The 12,840-nt window shown below is 37.8% G+C and overlaps 2 protein-coding genes across 11 annotated transcripts; both read left to right on the top strand.

The window, feature by feature from the left end:
* Positions 1 to 462: 462 nt before the first annotated feature.
* On the top strand, positions 463 to 8,669 carry LOC122303753. Of its 6 annotated transcripts, XM_043115691.1 has the most exons (15): positions 466 to 833; positions 906 to 1,543; positions 1,768 to 1,928; positions 2,229 to 2,289; positions 4,205 to 4,270; positions 4,502 to 4,587; positions 4,871 to 4,934; positions 5,948 to 6,160; positions 6,398 to 6,463; positions 6,812 to 6,891; positions 6,973 to 7,094; positions 7,265 to 7,340; positions 7,457 to 7,521; positions 7,799 to 7,867; positions 8,311 to 8,669. In XM_043115691.1, the coding sequence occupies exons 1-11, from the start codon at positions 692 to 694 to the stop codon at positions 7,085 to 7,087; spliced, it is 1,692 nt and encodes a 563-aa protein (XP_042971625.1). In that variant the 5' UTR covers positions 466 to 691; the 3' UTR covers positions 7,088 to 7,094; positions 7,265 to 7,340; positions 7,457 to 7,521; positions 7,799 to 7,867; positions 8,311 to 8,669. The 6 variants fall into 6 exon arrangements, with proteins under 6 accessions (XP_042971627.1, XP_042971626.1, XP_042971625.1 ...); XM_043115693.1 differs by lacking the exon at positions 7,265 to 7,340 and having other exon boundaries at positions 463 to 823; XM_043115692.1 differs by lacking the exon at positions 7,265 to 7,340 and having other exon boundaries at positions 465 to 833; positions 6,812 to 6,876.
* Positions 8,670 to 9,642: 973 nt separating this feature from the next.
* On the top strand, positions 9,643 to 11,048 carry LOC122303755 (zinc-binding protein A33-like). 5 transcript variants are annotated; one of them, XM_043115695.1, is made up of 3 exons: positions 9,643 to 9,907; positions 10,130 to 10,261; positions 10,404 to 11,048. In XM_043115695.1, the coding sequence occupies exons 2-3, from the start codon at positions 10,249 to 10,251 to the stop codon at positions 10,949 to 10,951; spliced, it is 561 nt and encodes a 186-aa protein (XP_042971629.1). In that variant the 5' UTR covers positions 9,643 to 9,907; positions 10,130 to 10,248; the 3' UTR covers positions 10,952 to 11,048. The 5 variants fall into 5 exon arrangements, with proteins under 5 accessions (XP_042971629.1, XP_042971632.1, XP_042971631.1 ...); XM_043115698.1 differs by lacking the exon at positions 10,130 to 10,261 and having other exon boundaries at positions 9,656 to 9,907; XM_043115697.1 differs by lacking the exon at positions 10,130 to 10,261 and having other exon boundaries at positions 9,657 to 9,907; positions 10,394 to 11,048.
* Positions 11,049 to 12,840: the final 1,792 nt, after the last annotated feature.

The raw sequence follows: 12,840 nt of genomic DNA, 5'->3' as shown, positions 1-12,840 counted from the left end.
TGACTGGTGTGCTGAACATGTCGTTAGCCCTTACAACATTAATTAAGATAAGGCCGGCAGAAGATAATTCACATCTTGATGTGACAAAGAAGATGATTTTTGATTGATTAGGAAATAAAATGTCACGTATTAGTTTTTGATTAACAAGCATACAGAGCATGTGCCGTGTGTGACAAGTAAAACGAGAAGCAGATGAAATGAGTAAGTGCGAGTGTTTGATGGAGATTGATAATCTTAAGGATTTTTATAGTGAGATTGTTTGGGAGACATGGTCCAAGCCCGATGAAGATAATTTTCTTAGCAAACGCTAAAAATCTAAAGAATTGATTTTGCAAGTAGCCCAACAATTTATTTATTTTTATTGAAACAAATGGAAACACATTGATTTTCTCCAAAGAATAATGGTCAAATTCTCAATTTCGACCATAAAAGATTTGAGTTTTAACTATTTCAAGTGGCACATATTCAGCTTAATGTCCCAAAGTCCCCCAACAAACGAAGGCAAAAGATCTAAGGCCAAGGCTTGAGGGTAGCCCACAAAACGAGCCGTGTCAGATTCAACTTCAGGCCGAAAAGCACCGTTGGTTCGCTCCGCTAAAACCCTCCTTATACCTCCGACGCACACGAGGCCCTGAGAGTACTTGGACGAAAAAGAAGAGCATAGCATTTCTAATCCGCTAGCCTAGAAAAAATGGTGAACAAATCATGGAGAATTATCCCAAGACCACTCCTGGAAACCGTGCTGAACAACCATGCCCAGCACCACCGCGTCCCTCAACCACTGATCCTCCACGGCCCTCGCGGCGTCGGCAAGACCACCCTCGTACTTGAACGTAAAAACTCCTCTACGCATTCCTTGTAATTTTTGTTCAATTTCGTTCAATGTTTCTTGCTCTATTTTCCAGGTCTACTCGGCGAGTGGAACAAAGGCCCCCACCTCACCGGCTATGTAGACTTTGCCCAATCCATCAAGGATCACCATCCACAATTCAACCAGTCGTTTCCGTGGGCTTCTTGGTCCAATTGCCCACCACCCACTTTGTCCAACTGCCGAACTCTGCTCGAGCACACCCTTGAATCAATGGTCGAAAAGGGTGTTAAGCTTGGCAGCATTACCTCTCACCAGATATTCACCTCCCTCAATAAATGGCACGGCCTCAGCACGGCGCTTCGCCGCGTGATTCAAGATAATAGTGGTGTAAAAAATGCAGTCTTAGATAAGGTCTCGGGTTCGGTGTTGTGGGATCGGGCGGTCTTCGTACTCTCTGCTCGATGTAATGCCAAAGAGATCGATGAGGTGTTGGGTTTAAGGGAGAAACGGAAGGGCTTGCCAATGGAAGAGGCTTTGTATTTTAGGGAGGCGATTGTGGCCTTGAGATTGGCGAAGCAGGTGATTAAGGCTCAACAAGGATGGAGGGCTAACGCTATCGCTCATTTGAATCGGACAGGCGGGTTTTCGAGGTCGTTAGCGAATTCCTGTACTGATTGGCCATGTTTGTTACTGGAGTTGTTGTCTCAAGCCGCAGAAATTGATCATTTTCAGGTAGCTGATTAAAACTGTTTTATCAAAACTGTTTTTCTCAAAATTTTGTTACCATCATATAGGTAAAACCGTAAGAAGGCGTTATGTATTCTTTTATTTATTAGTGCTTGTCATGTATATTTGGAGTGAAAGGAGTCTATGAACGTACATTATGTGGTTTTTACTACTGGGTGTTGCAATCGTGAGGCTGTAGTGGACTGATGTTTATGTGTCGTATTGTGCAGCCAAAGCTGGTCATTAACAACATCGATGTTCTACGCAATGCTACCCTAAATGATGATTCATCAGTCTGTGCATCATTGTATCATGACAGTTTCATCTGGAGAATAATTGCTTTGGGCGCAAATGAGCGGTGCCTACCTGTCATACTAGTTACGTCGGATAGGTTGGGTCCATTTCTGTACATTTATGCTATACTTTTACTATGCTCTTCGATTTTCTTTGCTTCATGAAATCTGAGGAGCATTCTATCTATGTATAACTGCTTGTGCGCCTTAAGAATGATTTAAGAAATAAATAATTCATCTCTGCATTCATTCATGTTCTTGCTCATTTCCATGTATTTGAACATTCCCTGAAGTCTGGCTTACGTACTATTATTACTTTTGATATTTTTTTGATAATTAATTACTTTTGATATTTCTTATATCCATTTTTAATTCTGATCCTTTCCGATATCCCTCAGCTACTATTCATACCAAGCCTACATGGATTTTGGATTTCCAGACATATTCATCTCACGCGAGGTACTCAAACTCTCTCTCTCTCTCTGCATGCGGGCATGTTTGTGTGTAACACCCTAGTCTCACATTAGGAGAAAAAATAATGTCAGAGTGGGTAAGGCACATAATTCACAGGAACATGTAGTTATGGGTACTAAGTCCCACATTAGCTACTTACTAGGTAAAACTTAGTTTTATAAGTAATTTTAGAAAACTTTAAATTGACTAGTCTTTCGGGGTTATAGGGAAGATATGATTAGTGTTTTCCTTGGGTCGTTATATATGGTATCAGAGTCACCCTGGTAAGGCCTGCCATGTGATATTAATGCACCATATGACATGGTCCCAGTGAGGGTGTTAGGAATTTAAGAGGGGTGTTTGTAATGCCCTAGTCCGACATTGGAAAAATGAATAACTCAATGATGGTTATAAAGGTAGTCAGGGGTGGCACATCCACATTGATGATTACTTACTAAGTGAAATTGAGCTTTTAAATGATTTTAGGGAATCTTCAAATTGACTAGTCTATTTTGGGATTATAGCACAGATGCGATTAGCGCTTGCCTTGGGTCGTTACACACACCGTCTATCATTCTCTAGTGTGTGCGTGTGTGTGATTTTCTTGTTTGAAGTGTGTATGGAAGAGGAATTGCTTCAAAACTCTTCATCGTTCTACTCTTTAGATATGCACTTATTCAATGTTTCTTAATTTTATCTCCTACTTTTATACATAGAAACTTCCGCAATGAAAATGAGTGGTTTGGTGTGAGGCTCTAAATGAACATGACTACTTGAAAAGCATGCACCTCGAGATCGGCTTGATCAAACTCAAGATTCTTATTAAATTAGCTGTTCATGAACACAACATATGATCAATTATGAAATGATACAATTCGTATAAAACTCGACTCAAGTCGTACAAGTTCATTTAAACTCGAATAATTTCATATTTATTATTTTCTACAGTATTATCTTTTACTTTATAACGAGAGGATATAAGTATTTTAAAATATAAAAGGAAATCATGTTTCTAGTAATATGACGTTGCTTGAATTTTTATGAATACTAGTCATGCACCTGCGCAATGTGTGACTTGATTGCAGAGTAATCTGAACGCAATCTAGTTGCTATTACTAGTTGTAATAGATTAAATATAGAGGAAAGAAGACAAAAAAGTATATACAAAGAAGTTGAAGCGTCTCAAATCTTTAAAATTGCATAAATTTACTAATATTGCTTTACAGATTATTTAAACTTAAATTATTAAATTTACAAGCATTGAACATAAAAATAGATGACATAGCCCAACAGGAGTGAAGCTGCTGCTTTGAAAATTATTTAGGTTATGAGTAGTCATTGAAATATGTATACATAAATTATATAAAGTGCTAAAAAAATCTCAGCATTTATTACTAAAATTTGTAGATAAATCCATTTTGTCAAAATTAAATAGCTCGTGATCAAGCTTGAGCCCTCGAATAATATATGAACTTTTCATGATCATAAAATGTAGCTTAGTGATACACTCGTGCTCAACTCATGCTTTTTATAAGAATAAAATGAATAAGGCTTGGCCAGCCACTTCTAGCTCGAACTTGATTTGTTTACACCCTAAGTCTTTGCAAGCTTTAACTAATGAAATTATACTTATTATTTCCCACATCACACCCAACCTGCAATATATTCTGATTGTATTCTATATTATGGTTTTGAGGTGTAATTAGAATTGGGACTGCTCAACTGCAACACACACCGATGAGCATAACACTTGATAATGTGTACGTCATCTAATGCTGTCTTTGTTTGTGTGTGCTTCACTTTGGGTATTGATAATCAATCTGCATGTGTCTGTGTCAATGGGCTTTTCTCGTTTGATGAAATATATGTGCACTGCTGATCATTCTTTATGTCACTCATTTCAATTTTGTTTGATCTGCAGGCATTCGGATGGACTCCCCAGCAAGCTAAAATGCATATGGTTCCTGATTATTTCAGTCATTCAGAGGCAAGCAAATTTTAGTACCTGTCTTAATTCTTCAGAAAAAGAAACATGGAATGAACATCCTCAAAGAAAAATGGGAAAATTAAAAAAGGACCTAAACTTGATCAGACTTCACGACCGAATTGAATCTTATTTTTTCCCCTTAGCTGTCTTCACCTTATATGGTTAGTTGCTGGCAGGCTGAATTATTATTATTTTTTGTTCTTTTTGTTTCTATTTTTACTGTAATTGCAGTGGGCGGTGGCTGCTGAGGTGCTTGGGCCAACCCCTCGACATCTATTTGAGCTTTATGCTCTTAAACAAAGTAACCATTATCAGAAGTAAGAATGATTTCATCCTTTGTTTGTCATGGTATCATCTAGTAAATTTATATCTTGCTTCAATGGCTATGTTCACATTCTGAGTCCAGATATATGCAGTGGTAAGCCTATACAAAAATAGAGAGAATCATTGATCATAGTTGAAATTGGACAATGCATCATCATGGTAAAGTGGGAAATACATGGAAAATTTACCATATTTGTGCCTTGCATTAGTAAGCACTTCATTTCCAGCTTATCTATGTTCTATTTGTAATATAATCCCAATTATATTTAACTGTAGGATGATGGGCGGTGAGAGTAGCACTTTCGAAGACATCGTAGATGCATACCTAGCATATTTACAAGTAAGTTTTGCAAATGAACATCAATTTTCTTCTTATTTCCTTTTGAACCCTGATATTCTCTTTTTCTAAGTTTTGGAAGCTTTGAAGAATCTTCAAGTTAGTGCATCTAGACTAGTTATGTAACCCATTAACATTTTAGGCTACTTATATAAATGAAGGTTATTTACTGAAGCAATAAGTTTCACTGGTTTGTTTTTCACAGGACTTTCTTTCTTAAATGAAATTGTTGGTCTCTTCCCTATCATCTGCTTCATATATGGAGATGGAGTTAGGGGTGCTACCTGCACCTCCTAGACGGGCAGTCACCGCCCCTGGTGCCCCCATCAGGATGCTGGGGGTGGATTCACCCCCAGGGCCGTTCGTCCACGGCTAGGCCCCCAGGAAGAGAGGGGGCTGACGGTGCTGGGGGTGGAGAGAGAGAGAGAGAGTATTTTAAAACAAAACATTAGAGCAAAACGACATCGTTTTATTAAAATAAATTATTTTTTTAATATCTATATGTATATGTATATTGGGCCGGGCGAAGACCTGGGTGGGCTTGGGCCTAGCATAGGCCCAGTCCCCCATCACCCAAATGTGTGCGGGCATCTGCCTGCACGCCCTCCGTGTGCTGTGGGTGCCCCCACCTGCCCCAGGCAGGGCCAAATAGGGGTGGCGGGCTGGCCGGTTGCGAAGCCCCACTGCCCACCCCTACATAGAGTAGGCTTACAGTGTAATGAGGGAAAGATTAAAGCTTACTATGCTGAATATAATAAGAAGAAACATGCTTGATTAGACTTTTAGGTCCAAAACTCAATCTCTCTGACTTGGTGTTGTCTCTCAGCCTGAATTCATGCCCTTTATTAAGTTGAGTGCTTCGGATTGGTGTTAATGAGCTGTTATTGTGTGAAATCCATAACTTGCGACATAGTTGTGCATTCATCTCCCTGTTAAAAGATAATTATTTTCTTGACTTTTTGCGGTATGTTTACTAAGAGGTGCCTAATTTGGTGGTTCTTGTTACTTCATTTAAGATTTCCGTGGTGAATCCTGCTATGGATAGAGCATTGGGACTCCTGCAAAAGTTTGCTGCTGATGCACAGAGTGGAAAGATTTCAAAAGATAAATTACGGTTTGGGGCACCTTGGAGGCATCCTCCAAAGACAGATGACCCCACCCTATGCATCAAGTGGGCAAAGCTTCAACTAATAGATTTTGTTCAATCTTTCATCAATACAGAGTTTGGGGTAAATTTTTGTTTATGTAATCTGTTGGCTTTTTACTAGTTATGTGTTCAATCTGATTATTTTATTTTCCTTATACATTAAGTGTCTACTTCTTTTATCACTTGTTAAATTTGTAACCGGTTTTTTTTTTCTTTTTTTTTTCTTCTTTTAATTGTTTTGATGCAGATTAATAACCCTCCCATTTTTTCTGTTGTTCAGTTTGTAATCTTTCATTCTCTTTTAATGGTTTTGATGCAGATTAATTATCTAGCAGATTGTAGTCTTGAGATATTTGATGACCCTTCTGCTGTTGCATTAGTAGAGGTAGTTGCCTCTTTGTTTATTTGTTTCTTCTTTCGGGTTTCTTGTGTGATTCTGTGATAGTAAATGTTCAGTTGAAGTGCAGTTTTTTTCCTTATTTTTCCTTTATTCAATTTTTTTGTTTCCCAAACACTTTATCCAAAATTTATTTGATATATGCAAAACCCATTATATTAGAATAGATGAAGTTCTCATTTTTTTTTTCTTGTCCAAATTCAAGGGGCTGGATTTCATTCTGTAGTAATACATCTTCTGGTTAATGTAACACTGCCGTGTTCGAGCCTTTTCCAGATAGTCATTCGGTACCTATTGATTTCATATTTTTACCCTTCTTCCTCTTGTTTTTGATAGGTTGGTTTGCTCTATGCTCAACGAGACCCGTCCTTCATTCGGCCCATATCTAGAGGGATTCAGAGGTGTCTTGTGAGATGGTTAGAGATTTTTATCATATTGAAAGATTTAAATGATCATGGCATTGTATTATGTTCACTTGAGCTGATATTCTGTTGCAGGCTTGTCCAGCAGCAGATGCAAATGAGTTTCCAGAACTTGCTCCAGTATCTGTGGCAGCGAATAATACGTGGACGTAGCTATCGTCATTTGATGCTAGAAGTAGGCTATAAATAGTGAACTGGTATGTGTTGTTCTATATCTGTATGGTGTTAATTCGAAATTTTTGCCACGATGGATTTTGATTTTCACAATCAGTTTCACACTCTACATTAAAAGCACCGATTTGGTGCATGTGGAGCTTGTTAGTGGCATTGGAGGCAATTGATACTTCAGTTTGTTTTTGTTGTACAGGTTGACAAATGAAGTTGTCTACCACCCTTTTTTTTTTTTCCATTTTTTTGGGGGTAGGGGGTTGGCGTCGGGTAGGGTATGGACCCTTGAGAATTTTTTCTAAAAATATAAAAATAATATTTTGATTGATTCCTTGACCAGCAATTAGTCCTCTTTCATTTCAGTGTGGTTAACAATTCTGTCACTTGTCAGGCTTCTGTTGGCTAAGATACATTTACTTACTGAGGCCAGGAATTTTTCAAGTTCCTATAAACTATGTAAGTAATCTCTGGTTATAGCCGTTTAATGTTTCAAGTAATCATTTGGTCCATGCATTTTCTATTTTTCCAGAAGGCAATTTGCTCATGGAGCCTTGAAGATCTTCATCTTAGCTCCTGTTGTATACTTAATGTTTTGCCATTTTTTTTTGTGTGGAAGTGGGATTTTAATGTATCACTTGGATTACTAACAATGGAAGGCTCAAATATCTTGTAACAGCATGTTTTACCTGGTATACTGGATAAGCTGTTCAGTACTAACACTTCTTTTTGCCAGTTTTTACAGCTGCAGGAACTGGCAGATTTGCAAAATCTGCCATGGCTGATTTCTAGAAATTTTGCTGTTGTAAGGTTTTTCCTCCTTGTCCTCCTGCATAGATTTTATTTTTAAGTGCTGCCTTTGATTATTAGTGCCGATTCACAGATATACATAATACATCTACAATAATCCATAGTTTTTAAAGGCCTTGTTATCTAGGACCAGCTAACAATTTCTATTTGTTATATAAGACTTCAGCATGCCAAAACAACGCTGCTAGCTTTACCAGTCAACAACCTATCTCTCGTACTTTTTTAAACTATAATGTTGAAGTTTCTATAACTAGAATTTAGAGAAAAGAATTGTATAGTTTGTGTTGTGATAAAAGTCAGCTGGCTTTGATGTCCAATTATATAAACTAGTCTTCCACCTAACACATACTTGTAATTCGTTCAAAAACAAAAAGTAATATTCAATACGTTGCAACAGTGGCACCAAGTTTATCCTTGACATCCGTTTTTCCAATGTAGGTTGCTCTGGAAAATCCTTTACAATAAGATTGAAGACTTAAAGAATCCCTTCAACAAATAGACATTTTGCATTTTGACATGACTCGATGTATAATAAGGCTGAGTTTAGTTGGCATTGTTCCTATGAAGGGCCCAAAAGCAAGAGTACCTAAATGTAGGTTTGACTTGTATGCATATACTGAGTGTATATTTAGTTCTGGTTATGGGGGGACGCATTTTTAAAATCCGAATATAACCCATTATTTCCCTGTGGGTTGATTTATGACTTGATTATTTTCACAGAAACAACAACAGATTATGTTTTAAAACACCAGTTTGATATGTTTTTGTGAAGTGCCAATTGTAATGTCTCCTTATCATTTTATGTTGTCGCTACCATTTGTCGATTGTAATGTCTCTTTGAATTGGATGCCATATTTTATAATTTGAAAGAGACCTCCAAGGGATCAAGTTCATGGACCTGCTCTTTTGGTGTGTTCTACCGTGGTATTAAAATGTGTGTTTTTTTTTTTTTTTTATCCTTTGCCCCACAATTGCCTGTTTCACATCTCTAGAATCCGATGTATTTACAGTAAATGTAAGCTTTTATACGATGTATTTGCTATTTTGCTTATGTCCCTTATTCGACAGCGATTACCATTGAATTGGTAATTTTCTAAAACTGGGCCAGGAAGCCGGGATTTTTGGCTTTTGCCTCTATGGTTGATTACAGCAAAAGAGCATTATTGCGTTGATTAGAAATTTAACCTTACAACTTTGGGTAGTAGCCTACCTTTTTTGCTTCTGAAAGTCTCGCCACAATTTTCTCTTTTGACAATTTTTATAGAGGGAAAAACTTTCTACATTTCTGGCGCAATTCCATTTTCCTCTCTCGTCTCTCCCCACCTTTTCAGCCACCTAATACTGCTAATGCCATTTAACAATCAAAGGCTAATTGGCTTACTTACAAATCCAAATAGTATCAAAGAATTACTCACTTTCTCACCATTTTCTAGACAAAAACTGCCAGTTATCATGTCTCCACGGTGTATAATCAACTTGAAAGATAAACCTTGTGACCTTCCTCAATTACGATCAATTGGATATTGGCCAAGAGACTGAATAACGTATACCATGAAAAACATACGTATTCATTATCGAGTTAGCATATTTCTACGTTGCATCGTGCATGCAAGGTGGCTTTATGATGATTGATCAGGACATTATACTGTTGTCGGATTTTCTCCAAATGGAGGATCTGATCCTGATCCGGATCCGGATCCGCCCATACACAAGTTCTCTATGTCTTTTCACACACTGTTGTACACTGGGATTTTAGGTCAAACAAATTGTCTGTCTTTTTGTCAGCGAGACTCATGATACTGGCGGGACCCATTTCTTGGGTTTTGGTAATGCCACTGCTTTGTTGTTGTTCCATCAAAACAGCTTCCCTCTTGTCCGCGTTTCATTTCACTAAACTATGGAGCAATCTCTCCACTAGCAGTCCCATCTTTCTTTATTCTTAAATTCGTTCGGCTGTCCGCAAACTTCTTCAGCATCAGAGCTGCCGAAGCCTGGATTTAAGAATGTTGTAACAGCTCATGTCCCCCAAGTTCAAGTAAGTTCTATAATCTTACATACTTCACTTCACTCATCTATATTTCCTTTGTCAAAATCTCTTCTTTCACCAGGCACTGGCATTTCGTTTTCTTTGATTGTTCCACTTTGCGACTTGTTTTAGAAGATACTACCTTGATCACCAACCAAAAAGTTCCCCGATAAGTATGATTAAGAGATTGCTTGAACCCACCCAGATTTTTCCTTTTTATTTTTTTCGAAGGTCTAGTGAATTTGGATCGAAGATCATTATCGGAAATGTTATTAAATAATCACTCGCTCACAGTCGCTTGAATGCTTCAATCGTATCTACATGCACGCATCCATCCTCTCTGATCTGCCATGGCATATCCGGGTCTTTCAAATAACCCTTTCCTTTTTCGCAAGTTCATATTTTTATGGGTTCTGTTCTGCTGGGTTTTTCACATTCTTTTATAAGAATCAATACAATCAATGCGAAGATCAACAAACACTAAACATGTTGCAGCAGTGTGCAGCAACTACTAGGGAGCAAAATAACTCAATAGAAGAAACAACACAAGTAGAGGAAGATCGAGTATCAATGGATAGTGGAGATCCGGGAAGAAGATGGACGAGTCTGAAAGAAAGGCTAGGATTCAAAGGGATGGGTTGCTGTGGGTCCAGGCGGAGGCCCACTTCTTCAAGTTTCAGCACCATGGAAACCCTCCAAGAAAACCCACACACGGCTCCGCCACTCTCCTCGGGCATGAACCTGGCGATGGCTTTAGCGGCTGAGCGCAATTCGCGGGAAGAGAAAGATGAGGGTCCCGCCACAGAAGTCAAGACGCTGATGAGATTGATCGAGGAAACGGACGGTGTCGATTGGAGGAAGAAAAGGAGAAGGGACAACAAGGGAGTGGATACTGATTGGGTGTGCTGCGTGTGCATGGAGAGGAGTAAAGGCGCGGCTTTTATACCCTGTGGGCATACCTTCTGTAGGGTTTGCTCGAGGGAGATGTGGGTCAATCGTGGGACTTGTCCTCTTTGCAATCGTTCGATCCTGGAGATCCTTGACATCTTTTGAGATCGATCCTATGTAATAACCCAAACATTTCCATCATCTAGTATTTTTGGCAACATTCAATCAAATTCAAATGGTTTCATTTTGTGGAGAGAGGTAACCACTCAGTGTCTTTCATTGTTTGTGGTTCGCTTGGGGACATCGAGTACCCTATGGCCACAAACAAATACTTCTACTCTACATTTTCACTGGGAAAGTGGAAAAAAATTCCATTTTACATGCATGCAGGCTAAACGGAAAAAATGGGTTTTCTATTTTCCGTTAATACCAGTTAAAGGCATTACACATATCTTGTTATCCCAGTAAATTTGGACTTATGTTACAGGAGCTCCTATTCCTTGGCAACATGGGCTGAAAAACTTTACTCCAAACACTTGTTGCGTATCCAGCACTGCTTTGGTAACTCAATGCCATACTCATATTTGAGTTTCGCTACAAGAGAGAGAGGGTTTCTAGGTAATTCCCAGGTACTTTCTTTCTCGGCCCAGGGCAAAGCTTTGCCAAGGTATCTGGGTTGGTCGTGATTCAAGGGATGTGAACTGTGAAGAACTCTCTAGGGATCTGGGTTGGTCTTGATTCAAATGATAAATGTTAGATGGGTTTGGTTTGGGGTTGACAAAGAGTGACTTTTATATTAAAGAAATAGAAGAGGAAACAGGAGGAAAAAATTATAAAAAAAGGTACTGTACTTTGGGATTTGTATCAACTTGGGCATGGCCCGTTACTGCAAGAAAATGGCCCGCACTTGGGCTTCATCCATAAATCTTATACAATCTCAAAACAGCCATGCAATGCCCCAGTCTGCTTCAGAAATGGGCTCAGTTTCTCATTCCTTATTTTTTTAATTTATTTTTCTTCTTTGTCTAAAAGTTAGATCTATTATTTTCTGACAAACTCTCAAAAGACATGTCAGTTATCAACACAAGAAAACTCTCAAGAGGCAAATTGTTTGGAAGATAGTGCACTAATTTGCTTAAGAAAAGGGCTCAATTTCGGGTAGCAACGACGAATCTCTCATTTGATTACCTTCATATTCTCATATTTGCATACTAATAACAATGGACATATTTGTATAGTCTTAGGGTTCATGCACTTCCTTTATATACATCTACACAACAAAAAATTCACTTGTTAATGGTAGGCTCTACTATCTTTTAAAGAGAGTGCATGGATTTACACATCTTCTTGCATTACTTTAATAATAATAATAAATAAAGTTCATAACTTTGAGTTGGATTTTTTTATAAAAGAAATAATTTCATTGATAAATAGGGTCACTCTACATAATATAACTTTTGGAATTTGATGCCACCACTGCACTGTGTCTTACACCATCCATGCATGCCGCTAAGATCAGTAACACATGATGCGCTAGCTGTATCATTGCCTTGTCTTCTAACACGGACAACCTCATCGCAATGTTTGAAACCGTTAGTTGAGTAGAACCTGGACTTCCGCTATTAAAATAAGGTCCCTATCTGTCTTGTCTAGACACGATTAGATTTACTTCATGCGAATCAAACTACCTATTTTTGCTTATGTAGTTTATTAGTACTGTAATTAGGGCCTCTTTTGGAGTTGCCATAAGAGTCTTAAAAAGTATTTAAATAGTTTTAAAAATTCTTTAATGAAAAAATTAAATTATTTGGATGTTACATATTAAAGTATTTTTAATTTCAAATAAACTAAAAAGTACGTTGGAGTTAAATGTGCTTTTTCGAATAATTTAGAATGTAATTCAAATTTTCAAAAGATTATTAATGGATGAAAATATCCATACAACTTTAAAACTACGTACAAGCAAAGTCGCATACTAATATGCGTATCAATACTAATTTATTTATATTTAAAATTTAAATTAGCATTTTTTTAAATAAAATCTATTTTTTAAC

Source organism: Carya illinoinensis, chromosome 3 (assembly GCF_018687715.1).
Source record: "Carya illinoinensis cultivar Pawnee chromosome 3, C.illinoinensisPawnee_v1, whole genome shotgun sequence".
Taxonomy (NCBI): Eukaryota; Viridiplantae; Streptophyta; class Magnoliopsida; order Fagales; family Juglandaceae; genus Carya; species Carya illinoinensis.
The sequence above is the reverse complement of the archived record's forward strand: the minus strand, read 5'-3'. Positions and strand labels throughout refer to the sequence as shown.

What these genes read in the sequence shown, in the direction of transcription:
- LOC122303753 (XM_043115688.1), top strand. Translation starts at nt 692, where the DNA reads ATGGTGAACAAATCATGGAGAATTATCCCAAGACCACTCCTGGAAACC. An exon ending in CAGAAATTGATCATTTTCAG is followed by an intron (nt 1,544 to 1,767) that starts GTAGCTGATTAA and finishes CGTATTGTGCAG; the next exon opens with CCAAAGCTGGTCATTAACAA. An exon ending in ACATATTCATCTCACGCGAG is followed by an intron (nt 2,290 to 4,204) that starts GTACTCAAACTC and finishes TTTGATCTGCAG; the next exon opens with GCATTCGGATGGACTCCCCA.
- LOC122303755 (XM_043115694.1), top strand. Translation starts at nt 10,220, where the DNA reads ATGCACGCATCCATCCTCTCTGATCTGCCATGGCATATCCGG. An exon ending in ATCTGCCATGGCATATCCGG is followed by an intron (nt 10,262 to 10,396) that starts GTCTTTCAAATA and finishes ATGTTGCAGCAG; the next exon opens with TGTGCAGCAACTACTAGGGA.